General features: G+C 39.6%; 2 protein-coding genes across 3 annotated transcripts in view; both read left to right on the top strand.

Annotated features, from left to right (window-relative positions):
* The window catches only part of hmmr (hyaluronan-mediated motility receptor (RHAMM)), a 43924-nt gene extending 36947 nt beyond the window's left edge, over positions 1 to 6977 (top strand). Inside the window, exon 22 of the mRNA XM_028813085.2 lies at positions 6662 to 6977. Within this exon, the coding sequence (XP_028668918.2) occupies positions 6662 to 6681 (20 nt within the window). The 3' untranslated portion in view covers positions 6682 to 6977. The remainder of the gene's footprint in view (positions 1 to 6661) is intronic.
* Positions 6978 to 11199: 4222 nt separating this feature from the next.
* Positions 11200 to 25406, top strand: part of mat2b (methionine adenosyltransferase II, beta) — a 59327-nt gene continuing 45120 nt past the window's right edge. The window contains exon 1 of one of the 2 annotated variants that reach the window (XM_051934226.1): positions 11200 to 11318. In XM_051934226.1, coding sequence (XP_051790186.1) covers positions 11289 to 11318 — 30 coding nt within the window. In that variant the 5' untranslated portion in view covers positions 11200 to 11288. Of the gene's footprint in view, positions 11319 to 23713; positions 23907 to 25406 lie in introns of those variants that run through there. The other variant, XM_051934225.1, reaches the window with a different exon arrangement.

Here is a 25406-nt window from a genome sequence, read left to right as displayed (position 1 = left end):
AAGTGGTGGTTTTATTCATCTTCTTTTTATATCGAAGGGTTTTTTTTTTTGTTATTTTATTTTTTTTTTAATTCCAATCTTTAAAGTGCGCTTTAGGTCCACTTCCTTCTGGCAATGTTATCTGGAGACGTAATGCTGTGTTGTATTTTATTTCACAGTACTGTTAATTCTAAGTAGCGGATGCTGTCAGAAAGATATGAATCAATATTGCTATTTGCTGCTATAGACTATCTGTTTGCTTTGGAAGTAAGGCTGGCCTCCTTATCAAATTTTCATGTGCAATATCATTTGGGCCGCTTTTCAAAGGGTTGGCTTTGTTATTCTTAGCCATGGCAACTGCAGGGAAGGGAAGGGGTGATATTTGGTTGCGTGTGTGTGGTATTTTTTTTTTTTTTTTTTTTTAATAAAACTTTCCAGCCATCCATTTTCCAACCCACTGAATCTGAACACAGGGTCACGGAGGGGTCTGCTGGAGCCAATCCCAACCAACACAGGGCACAAGGCAGGAACCAATCCCGGGCAGGGTGCCAACCCACCGTAGGACACACACAAACACACCCACACACCAAGCACACACTAGGGCCAATTTAGAATCGCCAATCCACCTAACCAGCATGTCTTTGGACTGTGGGAGGAAACCGGAGCGCCAGGAGGAAACCCACACAGACACGGGGAGAACATGCAAACTCCAGGAAGCGAACCCAGGTCTTCTAACTGTGAGGCAGCAGTGCTACCTACTGCGCCACCGTGCCGCCCTAAAAAAACTTTAGTGTTCTAAAATGTTGCTTCTGCATATGATAGTTGTTGTGGCTGCCTTTGTCAATACTCTGCTGCCCATATAAATTGTATAATCTTGGCATACAGTAATCCCTCCTCCATCGCGGGGGTTGCGTTCCAGAGCCACCCGCGAAATAAGAAAATCCGCGAAGTAGAAACCATATGTTTAAATGGTTATTTTTATATTGTCATGCTTGGGTCACAGATTTGCGCAGAAACACAGGAGGTTGTAGAGAGACAGGAACGTTATTCAAACACTGCAAACAAACATTTGTCTCTTTTTCAAAAGTTTAAACTGTGCTCCATGACAAGACAGAGATGACAGTTCTGTCTCAATTAAAAGAATGCAAACATATCTTCCTCTTCAAAGGAGTGCGCGTCAGGAGCAGATAATGTCAGAGAGATAGAGAAAACAATCTCTAGCAAACAAATCAATAGGGCTGTTTGGCTTTTAAGTATGCGAAGCACCGCAGCACAAAGCTGTTGAAGGCGGCAGCTCACACCCCCTCCGTCAGGAGCAGGGAGAGAGAGAGAGAGAGTTTGTTTTTCAGTCAAAAATCAATACGTGCCCTTCGAGCTTTTAAGTATGCGAAGCACCGTTTAGCATGTCGTTTCAGGAAGCAGCTGCACAAAAGATAGCAACATGAAGATAATCTTTCAGCATTTTTAGACGAGCGTCCGTATCGTCTAGGTGTGCGAACAGCCCCCCTGCTCAATCCCCCTACGTCAGGATCAGAGAAAGTCAGCGCAAGAGAGAAAGAGAAAAGTAAGTTGGGTAGCTTCTCAGCCATCTGCCAATAGCGTCCCTTGTATGAAATCAACTGGGCAAACCAACTGAGGAAGCATGTACCAGAAATTAAAAGACCCATTGTCCGCAGAAATCCGCGAACCAGCAAAAAATCCGCGATATATATTTAAATATGCTTACATATAAAATCCGTGATGGAGTGAAGCCGCGAAAGGCGAAGCGCGATATAGCGAGAGATCACTGTATAGCACTTTTTTGATAGTGTTGACATTGTATGAAAGCCTTACCTAACATGTTAAGGATGGCATTGATACTAGATTCTGTTCATCCAAAATGAATTCTCTTCAGGATAATTTTTTGTTTAACTTTCCCAGCCAACTTTCCAGAAAATCTACTTATATTTTAAACCTTGTGCAGTGTTTATTTACATAATTTTTGTTTTTCGTTTAAACATAGAAATAATACTTTACTGTTTCCACATTTTCCAAGTTGATATACTGCTGTGGAGTTATTGAAGATGTTGAATAGAAACATTTTCAAATTCAGGTCATTCTTATATAGTGCTCAAGTGGAATACTCTCCTGTGGAATTATAATAAATAGCACTTAATGGTATATTAACAATAAACAGACTAGATAGTAATATGCATTGCATACAGTTAATTTATGTATAGTTAATGTAACGGAATACAAGCTAGTCATATAAATATGAAATGTGTAATATACAAATATGCATAATTGTATTACTCTAAATCATTTGGATAAATAGTTTATTTTTAACATTAGTGTTTTTTTTAAACCAAGAATGTAGCACAGCTATAGAGAGATGAGATGGGGAATGAAAATCTCCTGGCAGGTTACAAGTAGAGCAGGTAGAAAATTGGGGAATAAAGAGAAGAAAGGTGCTGGAGAAAAAACAGATGCATAGATCCAAGAGGATGAAAAGAGAACAGAGATGGCAAGCAAATAAGTGTGCCATACTGCAGATATGTAGTGTTATTTGCAATATCAAATGTGAAAAATTCTACTTGATGATGATTGGTTTTTAAGTAATTTTTGAAAGGTGAAACTTTCATCTTGACTCTCTCTGATATTCAAAAGCAAATATAAAGTACAAAGCAATTCAACTAGCCCAGTCTGTGAATCTTTAACTCTTATGAATAGTGTTGTGATGTGTACATTTTTATTAATCACTCTAAGAAAGTGGTCATTTTTTTTATATATTTGTTCAAAAAACTACTGTATACCAGTCCAGAAGCTTCAGTTTGTATTAATAAAATTTGCTCAGACTACTTTAAACTAGAACGTGGTACCAGACAAGGATGTCCCTTGTCGCCACTGTTGTTTGCAATCGCTATTGAACCACTGGCGGTTCACTGCCGAAATTCTCATCAGATAAAGGGGATTGTCAGAGAAGGACTGGAACAGAAAACTTCTCTATATGCAGATGATATGGTCTTATATATATCGGACCCAGAAAACACTGTCCCTGCTGTTTTAACAGCACTAACAGAATTTCAAAAGATATCTGGTCTTAGAATTAATCTGAATAAAAGTATACTCTTTCCAGTGAACTCACAAGCATATAATATTAAATTAGACACCCTACCTTTTACCATAGCAGATCAGTTTAAATACCTAGGGGTAAATATCACATGTAAACATAAAGCTCTTTATCAACAAAATTTTGGCGTCTGTATGGAAAAAATTAAGCAAGACTTGCATAGATGGTCAACCCTTCATCTCACTCTAGCCGGAAGAATCAACAGTGTTAAGATGAATATCCTTCCTAAACTTCTCTTTTTATTTCAAAACATTTCAATATATATCAATAAATCGTTTTTTAAACAGTTAGATTCAATAATAACCTCATTCATTTGGAACTCAAAACACCCACGTATCCGAAGAGCGACCCTACAAAGACCTCAGGCAGAAGGTGGCATGGCTTTACCTAATTTTCAGTTTTATTACTGGGCAGCAAACATACAAGCCATAAAAACCTGGACACAAATAAATGCACATACACAGGCTTGGTCTGCAATAGAAGTAAAATCCTGTAGTACTTCTTTATATTCCCTGCTTTGCTCTCCAATAAATGAAAGTTATCGCAAATATACTAATAACCCAATTGTGCTTTACTCACTCAGAATATGGAACCAAATTAGGAAGCATTTTAAGATGGAAAATCTTTTATCAGTGGCACCTTTGCAAGGGAACCACCTCTTTCAACCTTCGCAAGTATATCCAGTTTTTAATACCTGGAAAAGTTTTGGGATTAAAATGCTCAGAGATCTTTATATAGACAACATATTTACATCTTTTGAACAATTACGTTCAAAATTTAACCTCCCAGCTACACATTTCTTTTACTATCTTCAAATTAGAAATTTTGTTAAACAGAAATTGCCCGATTTCCCCCACCTTGCACCCTCCACAATGCTGGAAAAAATACTGCTCAATTCCGAGGAAACAAACACTATTTCCGCAATATATAAAATCTTATTAGAGTCCCTACCTTTCAAAGATCCAAGAGGACATTGGGAAGAAGATCTCTTAATCAATGTATCAGAAAAGGAGTGGAAGGTAGCAAAGCGGAGAATTCACTCGAGTTCTATATGCGCAAAGCATAGAATTATTCAACTAAAAATTATATATCGAGCTCATCTGTCTCACTTAAAACTGTCCAAAATGTTTCCAGGCCAGGATCCAACCTGCGAGCGCTGCAACCAAGCTCCTGCCTCACTGGGTCACATGTTCTGGGCCTGCACCAAACTAACATTTTGGACAAAAATTTTTAAGTGCCTCTCAGACAGCCTTAGTATCACAATCCCTCCTAACCCACTAACAGCTGTGTTTGGTGTCCTTCCAGATGGACTTGAATTGGAGAAGGACAAACAAACGGTGATTGCATTCACTACACTCTTGGCACGCAGACTTATTTTGTTAAATTGGAAGAATCCTAATTCTCCTCTTATAAGTCAGTGGGAAACTGATGTTTTATATTATTTGAAATTGGAAAAAATCAAATTTTCAGTTAGAGGATCTGTACAAAATTTTTTCAAAACTTGGCAGGATTTAATCAATATTATTTTAGAATAAGAGAATTAACTATTATTGTATTTAACTCCCTTCTCCATCTCTTATTTATATAGATATTTACTTCTCCCCTTCTTTTGTCTAATGTTGCCTTATTAAAAAGCTTAAAGAAATTTTCCTTTAGCTAAGCTCTCCTTCTCAGGGGTGGGGTTTGATTTCTTTTCAAATTTGTTGGGTTATAAATGGATCTGTTTGTATGGAATGATTACAATGAAAATTAATAAAATAAAAATATAAAAAAAAAAAAACATGTACTTAAAAGTAGATGTTTTAATATGACATTCAAGCACAAGTTTCATTGAAACAAAGTTAAGATTTAAAAAGTGTGCTCAGTCAAATACAGTTAATTCCATACATTACAATTCTTAATTGTTTCTGCAATCATAACCCACACTAAACCACTACCTTGACCCAAAACCGGGGACTAATTAGTAATATGAAGAGGCCCACTGTGCTATACACCCATATTAATTAAAATAAAATAGTTTAGCAGAGATGGTAGTAGGAGCTCAGCAGATTTCTTTTAGAATAATATTGATGAATTCATGCTAAGTTCTCAAGAAGCTCTCCGCAGTTCTATGCAATTTTTTTTCTAATTTTAGATTATACTGTATATCATTTCTCCATTGTTATGGAGAGTGCATTAGGAGTCTTCCAGTTGAACATAGTTGATGTGCTAACAATGCAGTGTAGGAGATAAGTGTCTCATTAGATGGTCTAAACGTTTCTGAAATAAATCAACACTGTAAGAAAGTGTCTGTATCTGATGAGTAAATCTTTCCCCAAAAGGGTTTTAATTTTGAATAGCCCCAAAACACAGTGAGACTGGAGCTAACTGGCATCCTTCAGAATTTGGAGTCCAATCTCAGATATATTTTAGATAATTTCAGTCTGGAGAGAGGTGCCCAACGTACCATTTTCAGCTGAATTATAGTGTGCTTTACACAAATTGTTGGAGAATAAGTGTTGTGAATTGTCGTATTCTACTCATTGTCTGAAATAATGATAGAGAGGTCTCTTTCCCAGCATTGCTAAAGGTACTCTGCGCTCAACACCATGGTAATTGATAGTTTGGACATGATACCCGTATTCTTTTCATTAGTGTTTTCGAGTGTGAGCATTGGAGGATTAGGGAAGTTCTGCAGATTTTTTTTTTTTTTTGCAAAGTTTCTAACTTATAAGTAGTACTAGGGTGTTGTACCGTGTTAGCCATTATGAATGTAGAGAAAAGTCAAGCAAAATGACACCTTTTATTGGCTAACTAAAATGATTACAATATGCAAGCTTTCGAGGCAACTCAGGCCCCTTCTTCAGGCAAGAAGAAATCAACTTATAAGTAGAAACATACTGTAGGTGTTATTAAAGTTGCATATTTCAAACAGAATTGATCAAAAGGTGCAAACCTGTTATCAAAATAAGATCTCTTAAGGCTGAAAATATCTACTGTCTTCCAGTGCTTAAATACTGTGTAATGGAGGGAGGGCTCAGACAGCAGAGTCTTTTTCTTAAAAAGTATTATCTACATATGTTACATATTTGAATGAAGAAAACACAATCTGATTACCAGTAAATTGTCAATATTTATTATTGACTGCAGCATGGAGAAGAGCATAGAGAGTGGACTTCCTTGTGTTTTTTATTTGACTGTGAAGTCATCATGAGTGTGTGTGTGTAGTGTGTGACTGAGGCAGTGGTCTTGAGCAACTCCAGAATACTTCATAAGGGATGTCGATGCTCCATAACAAGTAGGATTGTGCATAATGAACCTATTTGGTCAAATGATATTTATGTGTAAGCTAAAAAATAAGTGTTTAAATCTGTTTATTGTACTGTGTATCGATTCATTAATTTTTTCAATGAAACTTTAAATGTTTAAAACCTTTTTCTGTTTTATGTATTTGTATATTAATTATTTGTTCTGATTTTTGTGAGCTTTCATCTTACTATATTTATAACATTTAGGGTTCCTATGAATTCAAAAGAAAATGTAAGATGATTTTGTGTTAAATGCTGCAATTTAAACTGTCTTTTTATATTTCAGGAAACCGGATTGTATGCTGAACCTTATGGATCGGTCCTGGTGTTTTGGTTTATATATAATAAAAAAAAAATGTGGACTTTGATTTTATCAGAAGAGCATTGACTATATGAGCAGAAAATGCATTTTAATCCATATATAAGTGAACAACTTTTTCTGTTTTACTTTATTAATACATATGGTTCAAAGACACGTTTAATTTTTTTCTAATTTTGTTATTTTGAAAAATTCATTTTTAATATTTTTAAAACAAAGTAAATTTTGCATAGTAATGCAAAGTCCTGTTTTGTCTATACTGTAGCTGCTAATGTATGATAACCGCCTCTTCCCATCTTTTTTTTTTTTTTTTAATATATTCAATAAATTTTGCAATTTATATTTATACTGTTTGAAACTAAAACAGCTCTTTATTTAGATCAGCCATTTGTTTTCCAGTTGATGTGCGAGTGGACCCAGATTGGTTCCTCCCTTGCTCTCCCAGTGTTGCTGGTTTAGGTCCCAACCTCAACCACTGTTCCAATTCCAAACTGGATTAAGCAAGCTTAAAAATGTTTCTGCATTCATTTAATTCTTGATTTTCACAATTTTGTACATTATAAAAATGTGTAGGTTGGTGTATGTGTATGTTAATGCTGTTTGTGTATGGAATTTAATGAGAACCTTTTCAGATTTCATTGTCCTTTAACTTCTTGTAGAATCTCACGCTGTATTATGAGGTGAAAAAGTTTTTCTAGGAGGCAGAGTAGTCAAAGTTCAGTTAGGCACAATGAAAGGCCTCAGCTTGACATCTCATTTTTGGAACTGGAAGTTTGTTTTTCACAAGTGGAAAACAAACAAGACAGTACAACTCTGAAACAAACTGGCGAGACCCAATGTTGAAATCCAAAACCTTGACAACCTTTTTGAAAAATCTAGATGAGATTGGAACAGTTTAACTAGCAGCTAAGCAAACTGGTTTGATGGACTGAATAGTCTGCTTTCATTTGACAAATCTCTTCTGTTGCGTTATGTTTGTAAGGCAAAGGTAATATTATATGCTGAGGTACGGTTTTCAAATCTTAAGTATGTTTCTCCTAATCTTTTTTTTTGTATCATTTCACTGTCTTTAAAATGTTAAACTTGCGCCTTGGATTGATTGCCAAACTTTAATTTGGCTTTATGAGAGGGTGTGTGGGCTCTGCAAAGAACTGTTTCCTTGGCCAGGGTATATCCCTGCTTTGTGCCCAATGTCACCAGGATAGATTTCAGTTCAGCCCCAGTGACTGGATTTGGATTCAACAAGTTTGAATTGTTTCCTTTCATACTTGTTTGGCACTACAGAAAATACTAGATTGTGGGGTTGAGCTTGCATGAGATGTTTCATTCGCGATTCCCATACCATAAAGTTGTTTAACTGGGAATTGGGTTGCGCCAGAGCCGTTTCAGTGGTGAATGGCCTTGGGTAATGTTTAGGGGTATGCGAGTGGCAGGAGCTGCAGACAGGCACTAAAGAGGGAGACCTGCAGAAGCATGCTCTGTCTCTTACCATGAAGATAAGACATAACATCCCGAAATCTTCCACCATTCCTTCATGAAGAGATGTCAACTCTGTGTCAGTAACCATATTGAGACTTGCAGATAATGAGCTGACCAGGAGGAATCAAATGTAACTACAAGCTATTGTGTCATCTGAAACTAGACATCCAGCATTATCAAGTTGTATTGGTTTGTGACCAGCATTCACTGGGATTTTTATCTATAATACATTGTTGATTTAAAGAGGAGCTCTCTCCTCTTTGTTCTATTTCTCTCTCTGTCTTGCTGCCAGAGCACACAGGCATAAAAGGCGGTGTAACATGAAGGCCAAAAATATGGGATTTAAGACATTTTAAGCTCTACACAATAGCGTCAACCAAGAAAACTCTGACAAAAAGCATGTGAAATTGATTCTTTGGACTTTACAGATTATTTAGGAACTTTTTCAATTTATCATAGACTACTTAGTACAACACTAACTAAACATAACCTGTTCCATTGTGTGTGTGTGTGTGTGTGTGTGTGTGGCAGGAGCCCTTTTAAAATTGTGATTCCTGGATGTTTCACAAATCTTTATCCATTCATGGTTATTTATGGAACCTGTTCAGGATCTAATGAAGTAAGTTATTTCTAGAACCTTACAGTTCTTTTGGTAACCATCCGTGTGGCATCCCTCTGAAGAACCACTTTGGCACCTTTATTTTCAGGGCTGTCGGTTTTTGTGAGATTGGTTGGTCAGCCTGACCAGTTTCTGTATAGATCTGATAGCACTACACTGCTGGTCAAATAAGATTGCTGTAAGGATTCTAATGCATATCAAGAGAAGCGAAACTACACAAGGATCTTAGATCTGTGTGGCTACACTTCACTGTCTACATCAATTTTTTCCTTGGCTGGTGAGAGTGATGCCTTAACGAGGTTCAATGTCATTCACAAAGCCCATTTCTGATGTCTACCATTGCTGAGGTTGTTGCTGGTTGTTTGGGGATGTGGCCTTTGCCAATGACTGATCAATTTGCACTTTGTCAATATACAGAGAATAATATAAGCTAGAGGGCAGTGGTACAGAATAGTAGATGTGCTGTTTCAGTTTACAGCTGCTGGTTTATTGGTTTGTGTGTGTATTGTATATAGATATACACGCTCGAAATTCCAGTCAATTTTGGAGACCCCCAGCTATGTATGTATTGATAGAAACTGGTATTTTTTTTTTTTTTAAGACATTACATTGATTTTAAAATACAGTCAAGGCATTGCTAATGTTTTTCAATGTCTGTTACTGCTTGCATTGACTGATTTTTTTAAAAAATTTAGTAGTTGTATATGCTGCGGTGGGTTGGCACCCTGCCCAGGATTGGTTCCTGCCTTGTGCCCTGTGTTGGCTGGGATTGGCTCCAGCAGACCCCCGTGACCCTGTAGTTAGGATTCAGCGGGTTGGAAAATGGATGGATGGATGGATAGTTGTGTGTGTGTGTATGTGAATTTTTTTTCCCCTGACTACATCCAGTGATTATCACTAGAGATATGAAGACTGCAAAAATGAAAGGTTTGCATGTTGAGACTAAATCTATCCATCCATCCATTTTCCAACCCGCTAAATCCAAACACAGGGTCACGGGGGTCTGTTGGAGCCAATCCCAGCCAACACAGGGCACAAGGCAGGAACCAATCCCAGGCAGGGTGCCAGCCCACTGCAGGACACACACACCAAGCACACAGTAGGGCCAATTGAGAATCGCCAATCCACCTAATCTGCATGTCTTTGGACTGTGGGAGAAAACCCACGCAGACACGGGGAGAACATGCAAACTCCACGCAGGGAGGACCCGGGAAGTGAACCCAGGTCTCCTAACTGCAAGGCAGCAGCGCTACCACTATGCCACCGTGCCGCTCCTACACTAAATCTAACAATCCACAAATAAGAATTTAGCATACAGTTTTTCTAATTAAAATAAGGAAATCTCATCTATTTAGAATATCAAGTTTGTTTAAAGTGTGTGTGTATAATTTTTTTCCCAGAATAATTATTCTGTACAGAAGATTGCCAAGAACTAAAGGTTTATTCAATGGTGTCACAGAGGGTGGCATCAGCTTAAGGGGTGTCTTTGGATGACAGAGGGAAAAAACCGGGTAAATACGGTGGCATGAAAAAAAATCGCCAAATAAGTCGTAAATGAATTAGTAACTATTATTTTGTTTAAAAACTGACTTTGTGAATTTGACTTAAATTGGCGCAGTGTGAGTGGTCGCGACTGCGCCTTGCAGCAGTCTCCTCTTTGTTCCCAGTACTAGTGTGACAGGCACCAGTGCACCGTGACGTTATAATAGATAATCAGCTTCGAAAAGAAAAAAAAAAAAAAAGCAACCAGTATGATAATGAAGACGTATCCATCCGTTTAGTGGTCCATGCCTTATACCAGTACCATTGAGCAGAATGTATGGAATGACTCCAGCCTTTGCATCAGTATAAAAGCGATTTTCCGATTTGTTATTCTCTTTGCTACTAATGACTTTATTATAACTGGCGAGAAAAAAGAAACTTTACAAACTTTATATTCTAAATACATACCATTTTTTTTTCCTTTTTTGTTTGTTGTTTTAGAAGATCGCTGCTAAATTTTTATTTGCTGGTTGTTAGATTTAACATCAGTACGCAAAACCTTTAATTCGTTTTAGCAGTATTTAGTTCTGCAGTGGTAATCGCTCTATGTTGCCTGTGTAACAAAATAAGTGGGTGGGTGTTCTTCCGCGCATTTGAATGAAAATTCGGTACTACATTATATGTTTGCCGTCTTGCACGCATTTAGCAGAAAATACGGTACTACGTTATCTGTTGGCCGGCTTGCACGCATTTACTGAAAGTACGGTACTACGTTATCTGATGGCCGTCTTGCACTCATTTACTAAAAAATACGGTACTACGTTATCTGTTGGCCGTCTTGCACGCATTTAGCTGAAAATACAGTACTACATTATCTGTTGGCCGGCTGAGCCAATAAGGTGCCACTACATGGTTTGTATCCCTTTAAGAGTCGTGGATTGCTGTAGCCAATAGGCAAACGGACACGGCGTTAAGATCATCTGGCTGCTCCAGTTTATATCCCTCCGAGGAGAAATGCCAGAAGTTCAAGAATTGCTAATCAAGGTACAACTTTATTAATAGTGATAAACATGATATAGGCGGGTAGAAAAAAAATAGTTTTGTTTAAGTGATGAAGCGACCTCGCCCGATGTAAATCGGTGCTGCTGTAGCTGGAATATCGACAAACCGAAGAACCGCATATACAGTGTCTTTAATGGTTCTATAAGGGTGATCGCATAGCCTTTCTATTCTGATATGGCCACGATCAATTAAACCGCTTGGCAGCGTCCTAGAATCTACAACTCAATCTTATTTATAAGCGGAAGCCGGTGGCAGTGGACTTCATTAACTGTGTTCAGATATTTGTGCGGACTCCCGTGCGTTATTATGAATAGAACCTAGCGATGCTATGAAATGGGAAGAGGTTCGTTCCGTACTTTTTCCCCCCTTCGAACTAGCCCATCAGCGAGCCACCCGGTAAGTGTTCTTTGTGAGTAATTATTTTTACGTCGAGTTGTTGCAATACTTTCAATGAATTGTTCTTTTTTTAAGTACCGCCCAATTTCTGACCTGCCAATCGACAGTGTTCGTTTGGTCGGAACTCCTTGTTAGGAGTGAATGATAACAGTATTCTCACAAATCGTTTGTAGACATTAGTGTATGAATGCGCTCAACAAAATAGACCGGCGGGTCAAACTACAGAAGTAAAAAATGATGACAACTAACTGTCATTATGCACGTTGACCGGCTGTTGACAAGGTAGTTGCTATTCTTAATCTGATTTTAATGATCTTTATAGCATATCCAGTTAAAGCGGCAGAGCTCGACGGAGCGCAAGGGAACTCACCGGGCACAGTTATATACGATTTGGGGCTCATGAAAATCAGCGAAACCTCCCATATCACAAGGGAATTGGACCAGGTCCGCCTCGCTGCTTCTTCCAGGAACGTGCGTCCAGGATTCGAGTGCTACCCCGGGTAGTTTTTCGCACATTCTCCCCGTGTTCGCCTGGTTTTTCCTACCCCTTCCCCTCAGATATTAATTCGTGACCCGAAATGAGTGAGTCGGGTTGATTTTATGGTGGAAAAGAGATTATAGCAGAACATCACCAAAAGTGGTATTCGATAATGTTATAAAGGCTAAGGTTGATTCAGTCACAACTTAAAAGCTGCTGAAACGTTTCGTCCTCTCGACTTTGACGAGTGAAAGTTTTAAATTCAAGGCGTGTTTAACATTGCGTTTGGAATAATAGTGGACACATTTTAAATACTCGGGTTTCCTCCGGGTGCTCCGGTTTCCTCCCACAGTCCAAAGACATGCAGGTTAGGTGCATTGGCGATCCTAAATTGTCCCGTGTGTGTGTGCGTGCCCTGTGGTGGGCTGGTACCCTGCCCGGGATTAATTCCTGCCTTGCGCCCAGTGCTTGCTGGGATTGGCTCCAGCAGACCCCCGTGACCCTGTGTTAGGATATAGCGGGTTGGACAATGACTGACTGTCATTTTAAATAAATAACCAACAAAAACGTTTTTCAAAAATTACCGCTCACTCTTCATGCACATTTGCTTTATTTATTTTCATGTTTCACTGTACTTTTATTTATTTGAGTATATATGTTTTTAATTTTGTCTGAAATATTCTTCCATAATCTTGGACTTGCTGTTTGATTTTTCTTGCAAATTTATTTAAAAATCATAAACTGAAATCCCTAATTCATTGAAGTATTCAGACCATTCATTAGCACTGTATGGAAGCTCCTTTGGAAGGAATTACAGCTGTGAGTCTTCTTGGCTTTGTCTCTACAAGCTTTGCACACCTGGATTTGGGCAGTTTGTTTTTTTTCCTGGGAGCTCCTCTCAAGCCCCGTTAGATTGAATGTGAAGTGTCTGTAAAAGCCATTATTTCAGAACTGTGCAGAAGCTCCTTTGGAAGGAATTCCATCTTGAAGCTTCATGATGTGTCCCTGCAAGCTTTGCCCACCTGGACTTGAGCAGTTTCTCATTTTTCCTGGCAGATCCTCTCAAGCCCCGTTAGACTGAATGTGAAGCATTCTGTAAACTGCCACCTTCAGGTCTCCCCGCATATGTGCCCGGGTGGTAAGGGGGTTTTGGCTGAGACACTTGTTACCTTTCCTGAATGTCTCCAGACTGTAGTTGCGATGGCGCAGAGGAGCTTCTCCTTCAGTGTGTCCAGTGGGTGTGAAGCTTCATGGCCAGAGTGTCGTGCTCTGGGGTTAAACCCTGTTCCTGAGTTCCTTTGTCCTCGTTTACAGCAGGGTATGATGCACAAGGCTTGAATGCTCCAAAGAACTTTATTATTAACTTACAAGGCGCTTCTTTCAGCTCAACAGAGAACACAACTGTCATCCAAATCGGCCAATGACTGACTAATCTGTATTGAACTCTCCACCCCTCAAATACTGATTACTCCGCCCACTTCCCACACTCAGAATGATCTGGATGTTGGGCTGAGCTGCAAATCTTCTTTGGTAAGTCTCTACAAGCTTTGCACACCTGGTATCAGGCAGTTTATCTTATTCTTCCTGGCAGCTCCTCTCATGCCCTGTTAGATTTTTTTGTGAAGCATCTGTAAACTGCCATCTTCAGGTCTCTCCGCAGTGTGTGCTGGAGGGGGGCTTTGGCTCAGACACTTGCTACCTTTCCTGAATGTCTCCAGACTGTAGTCAGGATGGCGCAGGGGAGCTTCTCCTTCAGTGTGTCCAGTGGTTGTGAAGCTTCAGGGCCATAGCATCGTGTTCTGGGGTTAAACCCTGTTCCTGAGTTCCTTTGTCCTCGTTTACAGCAGGGAATGATGCACAAAGCTTGAATGCTCCAAGGAACTTTATTATTAATTTACAAGGCACTACTTTCAACTCAACAGCGAACATAACAGGCATCCGAATCAGCCAATGACTGACTAATCTATACTGAACTCTCCACCCCTCAAATACTGATAACTCCGCCCACTTCCCACACTCAGAATGATCTGGATGTTGGGCTGAGCTGCAAATCTTCTTTGGAAAGTCTCTACAAGCTTTGCACACCTGGTATCAGGCAGTTTATCTTATTCTTCCTGGCAGCTCCTCTCATGCCCTGTTAGATTTTTTTGTGAAGCATCTGTAAACTGCCATCTTCAGGTCTCTCCGCAGTGTGTGCTGGAGGGGGGCTTTGGCTCAGACACTTGCTACCTTTCCTGAATGTCTCCAGACTGTAGTCAGGATGGCACAGGGGAGCTTCTCCTTCAGTGTGGCCAGTGCTTGTGAAGCTTCAGGGCCATAGCATCGTGTTCTGGGGTTAAACCCTGTTCCCGAGTTCCTTTGTCCTCGTTTACAGCAAGGAATGATGCACAAAGCTTGAATGCTCCAAGGAACTTTACTATTAACTTACAAGGCGCTTCTTTCAGCTCATTAGAGAACATAACTATCATCCAAATCGGCCAATGACTGACTAATCTGTACTGAACTCTCCACCCCTCAAATACTGATAACTCCGCCCACTTCCCACACTCCAAATGATCTGGATGTCGGGCTGCTTGCTCTTTTACACTTCCATCCCAACACACTCGAGGACACTCAGAGACTTGATCTGAGGCCACTCCACCATTGTCTTGGGTTTACACTTGAATGGTGATCTGTCACCCCACTCTGCGGTGGTGTGCACTCAGGAGAAGGTTTTCCTCAAGGACCTGACTGGATTTGGCTTTACTCATCCTTCCCTCAATTCTGACCCGTCTCTCTCTCTCTCTCTCTTTACCCTGCACCCCCATGGCATGATGCTGCCAACACCAGGCTTCACTGTAGAGATGATATTAAGCAGGTCCCTGATCTTCACCAGACATTGGCTATTTCTTCCCCAAAGAGTTCAACTTTTGTCTCATCGGACCAGAGAATCTTCTTCCTCCTGCTCTCAGAGTCCTTGAAATGCCGTTTGGCAAACTCCAAATGGGCTGTCATACACCATGTGCCCGATTGATGGAGTGAGTGCTTCTGAGGTGGCCATCTTTTCAACAGCTTCTCCCATCTCGGCAGGTGACTTCTGAAGTTCTGTTGAAGCAATCATTGGGCTTCTTGCTCGTCTCCCTAACCAAGGCTCTTCCTGCCCAGTTACTCCGTTTGCCCAGACTATAAGAAGAATCCCAGTGGTTCTGAACATCTTCAGTTTCAAAGTTATGGAGGTTAATGTGCTCCTGGAAACACTCCCAAGTTTTAGAATTAGTTTTATCCCCTTTGCCTTGATATGCGCCTCACCACCATTTGATCATGGAGGTCTACACAGAGTTCCTTGGACTTCCTGGCTTGGTTTTGGTCACACCGGATAATCTTTTTCCCTCATATTCTCCGAGTAGTTTAAATTATCATGCCTTTAAATTCAAAAGTGGCTTCTGTCTAGCCCACTGTGCCATGAACGCCTGATTAGATGGAGTGCTGCTGAAATGGTTGGCCTTCAGACTGGTTCTCCCATCTCAACAGAGGACTTCTGAAGTTGTGTTAGACTGAATATTGGGTTGTTGCTCACCTCCCTCACCAATGTCCTTCTTGCCCTGGTGCTACATTTGGCTGGATATCAAACTCTTAAGAATAGTCCTGGTGGTTCCAAACTTCTTCCATTTCACAATTATGGAGGTCACTGTGCTCCAGAGAAATAAATACTTGGAATCAACAGGACAGAGTAACAGGGATTGTGGAAGAGAGGTGAAAAGAGAGTGCAGGCAGGGTGGAATGGGTGGAGAAGAGTGTCAGGAGTAATTTGTGACAGATGGGTATCAGCAAGAGTGAAAGGGAAGGTCTACAGGACGGTAGTGAGACCAGCTATGTTATATGGGCTGGAGACAGTGGCATTGACCAGAAAGCAGGAGACAGAGCTGGAGGTGGCAGAGTTAAAGATGCTAAGATTTGCATTGGGTGTGACGAGGATGGATAGGATTAGAAATAAGGACATTAGAGGGTCAGCTCAAGTTGGACGGTTGGGAGACAAAGTCAGAGAGGCGAGATTGCGTTGGTTTGGACATGTGCAGAGGAGACATGCTGGGTATATTGGGAGAAGGATGATAAGGATAGAGCTGCCAGGGAAGAGGAAAAGAGGAAGGCCTAAGAGAAGGTTTATGGATGTGGTGAGAGAGGACATGCAAGTGATGGGTGTAACAGAACAAGATACAGAGGACAGAAAGATATGGAAGAAGATGATCCGCTGTGGCAACCCCTAACGGGAGCAGCCGGAAGTAGTAGAAGAAGAAGACTGTGCTCCAGTGAACACTTGAAGCTTTAGAAATGGTTTCCCCTACCTGGTCCTGATCTGTGACTCCCCACAATTTGGTCATGGAGGTCTGCCATGGGGTGTGATTTGTAGGATCTTCTATACACAGGGGCACATCCAATCGCTTCACTTTGCCACAGGTGGACTCCAACCAAGTTCTAGAAACATCTCAAGGAGAATGAAAGCAAACGAGAGGCACCTGAGCACAGTTTGGAGGGCCACAACAAAAGAGTCTGAATGATTCGATGAACGAGAGATTTCAGTTTTTGATTAAATTTGCAGGCTTATCTGAAAACATGTTCACTTTGTCATGATGGGTTATTAAGTGTAAATTGATGGGCAAAAATGTCAAACGTGTTCATTTAAAATTGAATCTACAACACAGTAAAGTGTACAAAAAGTGAAGGGATCTCAGTACTTTCAGTGGCCCCTGCAATGAACTGGCACCCCCATCTTGGACTGCTTTCTGCCTTGTGCCCAGTGCTGCCAGTTTAGCCTCTGGCCATACTGGAATTGGATGAAGCCAGTCTGAGATTGTTGTGCCCTGCTTGTTTTTTTTTTTGCTGATGCCATAGCGCAAGAAATGCAATTCAGAGAAAGAATAAAGTTAATGGCAAAAAATTCACCCATCCTTTAGTTTTCTAATCTGCTTATCCAGTTCCGTTGGATGGGCACCAGTACATCTCTAGACCCAGCACAGTGCTTTAGTACGTAGCATTGACCGAGAAGGGGCTCCCATAGAATATACACACCTTAATCCATCCATTCGTCTTCCAAAGGAGTGAAAATGCGTGTGGGCATTGGAGTGTGTCCACTGCCAGGCTGGTGTCCTGTGAAAGCTGTCCACACCCATCCATTTTTTTTTTTGTACCTTATCATCCAAGGTGGGGTCGCAGAGAAGCAAGCATCGGGTGCTGGTCCATCACAGAGTTAATACACACAAATAAATTAGGGGGGCCAATGTAGGCATCACCAGTCCACCCAACCGGCATGTCTTTGGAACTATGGGAAGAAACTGGGGGATATCCATGTGGACATGTGGAGAACTTGAGGCCAATTTAATTTGTTGTGATGCAGCATTACTACCAGCGTGCCACCCACACACAAACCCAGCGAGCAGGATGACCCACGTGTGTAACATGTCGTGAACAAGACTAGTCCTTTGTCACACACGCCAAACTTGATAACTTGACACTTGGAGCGTATCTCGTCATAGATGGCAATAACCAGTTAGTAACCATTACCTGTGTAGAACTTAACAGTCTGTCTGCAAGCATACTGATGACGTAAATGGGGCCGACTGGGGGTGCAATTATTATTACTAATAATACAGAGATAGTTGTCACTTTAGAATTTTTTACTGCGGACTCCCATTTTAAAAGGTGAAACTGCAAGTAGATTAGATAGAGAGCGCTACGTGAAATTATACGCCGTGATTAGGCGCTATAGGACATTAAACGCTCATAGCTGTGTCTCGGCTAAACCGTTTGTTTTTAAAATCCTTCCAGATTCTATTAGTTTAGCCGACGCACAGGCGCAGAATTCCTAATTGCGACTCATATATGGTAAACACTTCAAAAAGATTAATAACACAAATTACCATTTTCTATATAATACATGGGACGCCACATTTGTTAAACCTTTTTGAAGTTTTTCTTGAAAGGTGCCGTATGTCCCGCATTTGCTAAAGTCAGTCTCTGTGTGTGTGTGTGTGTGTGTGTACGTACAATAATCACCTTAAATGCGTAGCAGTGTGGAAGGCAGGATTAAATCGCCATCAACATTCTTTTTGAAAGTATTCATTGAAAGGCGCTATATATCCTGCTTTTGCTACAGTCCTTTATTTATTTATTTAGTGTGATAATCGCCTTAAATACGCAACATTGTAGAGGGCTGAATTAAACTGCCTTCAACGTTCTTTCTGAAGTATTCCTTGAAAGGTGCTGTATGCCCCACATTTCCTACAGTTCAAGTTCTTTCTTTCTTTGTTTCTTTCTTTCTTTCTTTCTTTCTTTCTTTCTTTCTTTCTTTCTTTCTTAATTGTAACAATCCCTATAAATGTTGCAGTAGTGTGTAGGACTGGATTAAACAACCTTCAGCGTTCTTTCTAAAGTATTCATTGAAAGGCACTATATTATACGCCAAATTTTCTAAAAGGCCAAAGTTTTGTTTTTTTTTAATTATAACCACCTTAAATGTGCAGCAGTGCGTACAACTGAATTAAATTGCCTTCAGTGTTCTTTTTGAAAGTATTCCTTGAAAGGCGCTATATATCCCGCATTTGCTAAAGTCCTTTATTTATTTATTTATTTGGTTAGTGTAATAATCGCCTTAATTGCACAACATTGTAGAGGGCTGAATTAAACTGCCTTCAACGTTCTTTCTGAAGTATTCCTTGAAAGGCGCTATATACCCCACATTTCCTAAAGTCCTAGTTTGTTCTTTCTTTCTTTCTTTCTTTCTTTCTTTCTTTCTTTCTTAAGTGTAATAATCTCTTTAAATGTTGCAGTAGTGTGTTGCACTGGATTAAACGGCTTTCAACGTTCTTTGCGAAGTATTCATTGAAAGGCGCTATATACCCAACATTTCCTAAAGTCCTAGTTTTCTTTTTCTTTCTTTCTTTCTTTCTTTCTTTCTTTCTTTCTTTCTTTCTTTCTTTCTTAAGTGTAATAATCTCTTTAAATGTTGAAGTAGTGTGTTGCACTGGATTAAACTCCTTTCAACGTTCTTTGCGAAGTATTCATTGAAAGGCACTATATACACCACATTTTCTAAAAGTCCTTTTTTTTTTTTAATTATAATAACCATTTTAAATGTGCAGCAGTGCATAAAACTGAATTAAATTGCCTTCAGTATTCTTTTTGAAAGTATTCCTTGAAAGGCGCTATATATCCCGCATTTGCTAAAGTCCTTTATTTATTTATTTAGTGTAATAATCGCCTTAAATGCACAACATTTTAGAGGGCTGAATTAAACTGCCTTCAACGTTTTTTCTGAAGTATTCCTTGAAAGGCGCTATATACCCCACATTTCCTAAAGTCCTAGTTTGTTCTTTCTTTCTTTCTTTCTTTCTTTCTTTCTTTCTTTCTTTCTTTCTTTCTTTCTTTCTAAGTGTAATAATCTCTTTAAATGTTACAGTAGTGTGTTGCACTGGATTAAACTGCCTTCAACGTTCTTTGCGAAGTATTCATTGACAGGCACTATATACACCACATTTTCTTAAAGTCCATTTTTTTTTTAATTATAATAACCATTTTAAATGTGCAGCAGTGCGTAAAGCTGAATTAAATTGCCTTCAGCGTTCTTTTTGAAAGTATTCCTTGAAAGGCGCTATATAAAAGTAACGATTCCTTAAAGATACACAACTATGCCTCGTTAAAACTGTATGTTTTAAAATCGTTCCAGGTTCGAGCAGTTTAGCCTGCCGCACTCCGGTTCAAAACTCATAATTGCGACTCCTACGTAGTAAAAAGTAACAAAAGATTATGCAGATTGATGACACAAATTATCATTTTCTATTATGATACAGAGTACGCCACATTTGGTAAACCTTTTGAAGTAATTCTTGAAAGGTGCTATATATAAATCATTTGCTAAAGTCAGTTTGTGTGCAAGTGTGTAATACGCATTTGCTATAGTCATTTATTTAGTTAGTTAGTTAGTTAGTTAGTTAGTTAGTTAGTTAGTTAGTTAGTTAGTTAGTTAGTTAGTTAGTTAGTGTAATAATCGCCTTAAATGCGCAGCATTGTAGAGGGCTGGAGAAAACTGCCTTCAACGTTCTTTCTGAAATATTCCTTTAGTACTAGGGTGTTGTACCGTGTTAGCCATTATGAATGTAGTGAGAAGTCAAGCATAATGACACCTTTTATTGGCTAACTAAAGATTACAATATGCAAGCTTTTGAGGGAACTCGGGCCCCTTCTTCAGGCAAAATGTAATACAGAAACTGGAGTTCCCTGTGTTTATTTATATACACATAGGACAAGAAACAACATTGGAAAACCTTTAAGTGAGACATCTTAAATGTAAAAAATCTTTGGATAAGATAACTGTCCAACAAAGTCTTTAGAAGTTTCTGATGAGTTTTTCCATGCAATGTGGTCTGTAGTCAGGCTGTCAGTCTGAGAGATGCAAACTATCGTCATATCTGGCCATAAAACTCTTGTCTCTATTTACACCATGTTGTAAAGTGTTCAATTTTGAGTTTGACTTCCCATTCTTTTCTCTCTTGCTGTGTTCTGAAGTTGCCCCATAAGCACTGGGAGTTTAAAGTCCCTCTCACAGTATCCATGGCTGTTGAAGTGGGCTGCTATAGGAACATCTCCGTTGCCACGTTTAATGTGGAACCTGTGTAAGTTCATTCTCTGGCAGAGTGTTTGTCCAGTTTCTCCCACATAGAGTGCAGTGTCGGGACGTTTCATACAGAGAATTAGGTAGACCACATTAGATGATCTGCTAATGAAGTATTCCTTTAAAGGCACTATATTCAGAGGTGGCCTTAGGGGTGGGCGGGGTCTAGGGCTGACCAATCCCACGTATGGCCGGTTACGTCAAACGCTGTTACCGGTATGTGTGGACTGTATAAAATTGCGCGCGAATTTAATAAAAATAATGTTAACATACACCGGATTTTCTCATTACAGCATTCAGCTAATTTTTTTGCAAGATAACATGCAGACTTTATCAAAATATAATGATATAATCCAGGGGTAGGCAACGTCGGTCCTGGAGTGCCACAGTATGTGCAGGTTTTTGTTCCAACCCAGTTCCTTAACGAGAACTCAATTATTGCTGATGAAGCACATATTGCTTAAGTGACATTTTAATGCTTCATTTTAGTGGTCTCGCTTGTTAAGGTTCTCCAACCTTAATTGCTTATTTCAATCTTAAACTGCTGCATTCAGTGTTTTAATTGCTCCTTATTAGCAATAAGATGTAAAACAGGGGTAGGCAATGTCGGTCCTGGTGAGCCGCAGTGGCTACAGGTTTTCATTCAACCCAATTGCTTAATTAGAAACCAATCATTGCCAATCTCAGACCTTATTTAACTTTATGGCTTGTTAGTCTGTGCATTGTAAGGCTCTTATATCGTAGATTTTTTTCCTTTCCAAGGATATCATCCAAATGATATGAAGCCTAAAACAGATCATTTTCAGTCTGTCACATTTTTCTATTAAGTGTTTTATTAAATCAAACCGTGCATGATGAACACACACAGATAATATTGCTAATAAGGAGCAATTAAAACACTGAATGCAGCAGTTTAAGATTGAAATAAGCAATTAAGGTTGGAGAACCTTAACAAGCGAGACCACTAAAATGAAGCATTAAAATGTCACTTAAGCAATATGTGCTTCATCAGCAATAATTGAGTTCTCGTTAAGGAACTGGGTTGGAACAAAAACCTGCACATACTGTGGCACTCCAGGACCGACGTTGCCTACCCCTGATATAATCTATTAAAAAAGTGCAATTCATGAGAATACCACGACAGTGCGAAATGCGATGCGGTGTCATGCTTGGAAATTAGCAGGGCCTCCTCTTAGAAAAGTTAACATACACCGGATTTTCTCATTACAGCATTCAGCTAAATTTTTGCATGATAACAGGCGGACTTTATTAAAATATAACTGGAGAATATAACTTGACAGATCCGCGCGAACGGGATACGCGAACCTCAAAAGAAAAGCGCTATATAAATGCAAAGAACAATTATTATTAAAAGTGGGGCCACCTTAGTCGCGCGGGGCCCCACTTGCCACCCCAAACACCGCTCTTGGCTAAATATACTGCAAGGTCCGTTGCTAAGGTCCGTTTTTTTGTGTAGTAATCATCTTAAATGTGCAGCATTTGTAGAGGGCTGCATGGATTAAATTGCCTTCAATGTTATTTTGGACGTAATTCTCGAAAGGCGGTATATACCTCAAATTTGCTGAAGTCGAAGTTTTCTTTCTTTCTTTCTTTCTTTCTTTCTTTCTTTCTTTCTTTCTTTCTTTCGTGTCATAATACCCTTTAAATATTGCAGTAGTGTGTAGGACTGAATTAAACTGCCTTCCACGTTTTTTCTGAAGTATTTCTTGAAAGGCGCTGTATATATCGTATTTGCTGATGTCCATTTTGTGCGTGTAATAATCACTTTAAATGCGTAGCCGTGTGAATGGCAGGATTAAATCGCCGTCAACGTTCTTTTTGAAAGTATTTCTTGAAAGGCGTCATATATCCAACATTTGCTAAAATCCAATTTTTTTTTAATTATAATGATCACCTTAAATGCGCAGCAGTGTGTTAAACTGAATTAGATTGCCTTGAAAGTACAACTTGAAAGGCTCTATATGCACCAACTTTGCTAAATTTCAAGGTTTTTTTTTAAATTTTGTAATCACTTGAAATGCGTAGCAGTGTGTAAGGCAGGTTTAAACTGCCTTTTTTCAGGCATTCATTGAAAGACGCTATATACAAGTAACGATTCCTTAAAAGATATATAACTATGCCTCATTAAATCTGAATGTTTTAAAATCATTTCAGGTTCCACAAGTCCACATCCACTTCGGTTCAAAATTTATAATTGCGATTCCTACGTAGTAAAAACTTCTGAAATGCAGTCATTTAGACATGTGTAAAATGAATACTTGCATTTTACCTTAGAACTTGTCACAGCGCACTGCCCCCGCACACAGTGAAGAGTGCTATACGAAAACAAACTGAAGTGAATTGATAAGGATACAGAAAATGATTAACATACAGATGGCCCTTATCGATCCGACGCCTGAGACGCCTCATTTCCTAATTAAAAAAAACGCTTTTACAAGTGTTAAAATCATCTTAAAGACATGGCGACGTGTGGCGCCCACTGCACCTATAGCTGAACTTTCGATCGGTCTGCCTGACTTATTTAGTGCATTAAGGCTTTAAGCTTTCTACCCGCACAGGGGCGTTGCCTTATGCAAATGTGACAAGTTGTCATAAATGGACAATGTCGTATGCAAATTGGAATGAAAATCCGCTTATGAAATCTTTTCTTATCCTACAAAACGTAGAAATCTTTCAGAAAAGTTTATTATAAACTCACGACAACGGATACAAGCTGCTCATTAGGTTGTGACACTGTCCATTCTTATCATTCTCTCAGAGCTCTGGGACTTACAATACAGTAGAAGAAAAAAAGTTGTACTTCGCCTGGAGGCGGTGCCTGTTCTTGGCGGGCCAATGAGCGCTCGGCGTCGAGGGATCGTCGTCGAGTGCGGAAGCGTCCTTAGAAGTCAGCTGGAGAGAGGCGGACGGCTTCCCTGCTGCTGTGTCCCGCATTCCCGTTCTGTCCATGATCCTTCCAAGTACAGCCATGGGAGGGAGGGAGAAGGAATTAGCAATACATTTTACCCCAGGGAACGTGGAGTTAGTGGAGGTAAGACGCGCTGCCTGTCAGCCTCGGTTTGAAGCTTGCAAATCGTGGCCTGGACGCGACAGTTTTGCACGAGCTGCTTTTGAACCGACAGCCGTCGGGATTGTTGTGACTGTATCGTTGCAATACGTTTCTTTGCTTGCTTCCAGCTTGTCTCGTGTGGTGTGCCTCAGATGACTGCGGCCAAAGTTGCTCGCCTGCCTATCGGGAAACGCTGCAGACGATACGTGCGTAGTCGCCAGTCGCTTGTGGCACCGCTAAGGCGGTGCGTGGGGTGAATGTACGCGCTTAAATGAATGACATGGTGGCTGTACAACTAAAACAGAGCTTGTATATGACGCCTAATGTACCCCTGTCATCGCTACATTAAACTTTACTTTTGCGATTTTGCTGAATTTTTGTAACTTTACTGTGATAACTTTATGAGTATAACAAACATTCGCGTATACTGTACACCTGCTATGTCTCTCCCACCCGTCCGTTTAGAATGTGCTTCTGGTTTGTACTGGCAACCTGTCCTCGGTTATCACCTGCTGGATGCAGTCTGCTACCAAAGACCCCAAGGTTACTCCAAAATCAAATTAAATAAATTAATAAATAAAGAATTGTTATTACAGCATGCTGCAAACCTCTCTTACTCCTCCATAGGATAAACTGCGCAAATGCAGGTGTGCTAAGTTTCTAGAGACTCCAACCCCAGTGACGATTCAGAGCTGGGATTTCTGCCTAAGGGGCTTCTGTAAAGTGGTAAATTAAGGGACACAATACTTTTTATGAATGAAACATTTTCAGGTTTTGATTTTTTGATTAATTTTTTTTAACTTTATTGATTTTATTGTAATCATTCCATACAAATAGATCAATTTTTACAAAAAATAGGATTGAAAACAAATCAACCCCCACCCTTGAGAAAGAGGGCACGGCCAAACGGAATAAAACTTAAAGCTAGTAAAAATAAATACATTGATGAGTTCAATAGGCGAATAAAGGAAGAGATTTTTTAAATAAAATTGCAAACATTTCTGAAATCATTTTCACTTTGCCATTATGGGTCATTGAGGTAGGTTGATGGGCAAAAATGGCAGATTTATCCATTTTAAAATAAATTTGCAACAGAAGGTGCGCAGGCAGTGAAAGTTTTTCTGTCTCTCTGCATTTAGTAAAGAGCATTAATGTGAGATTTACAAAAAGACCAGCTAATTCAATAATAATAATGGGATCAAAATTTACCAGTGCTTGTGAAGGTTACTTGCAAAAGCAACTTTAGTTATATTGCTCATAAAAACATTAAATAGGTACATATTATAAAATGTAACTTATTACAAACAGTGCTTTTTTTGTGTTTTGTGTGAAAGACTACACAGTTCACTTTCCAGCATTTTCTATTGAACCCAAAACCCATGAAACTGACCAGAAACACAAACACATTTGATAATTTTCTTGTGTTTTACAAATACTGTACTGTAGTACCCTCGTTTCTGAGGGGTTGGGAATACCCAGAGA

Source organism: Erpetoichthys calabaricus, chromosome 11 (assembly GCF_900747795.2).
Source record: "Erpetoichthys calabaricus chromosome 11, fErpCal1.3, whole genome shotgun sequence".
Taxonomy (NCBI): domain Eukaryota; kingdom Metazoa; phylum Chordata; class Cladistia; order Polypteriformes; family Polypteridae; genus Erpetoichthys; species Erpetoichthys calabaricus.
The sequence above is the reverse complement of the archived record's forward strand: the minus strand, read 5'-3'. Positions and strand labels throughout refer to the sequence as shown.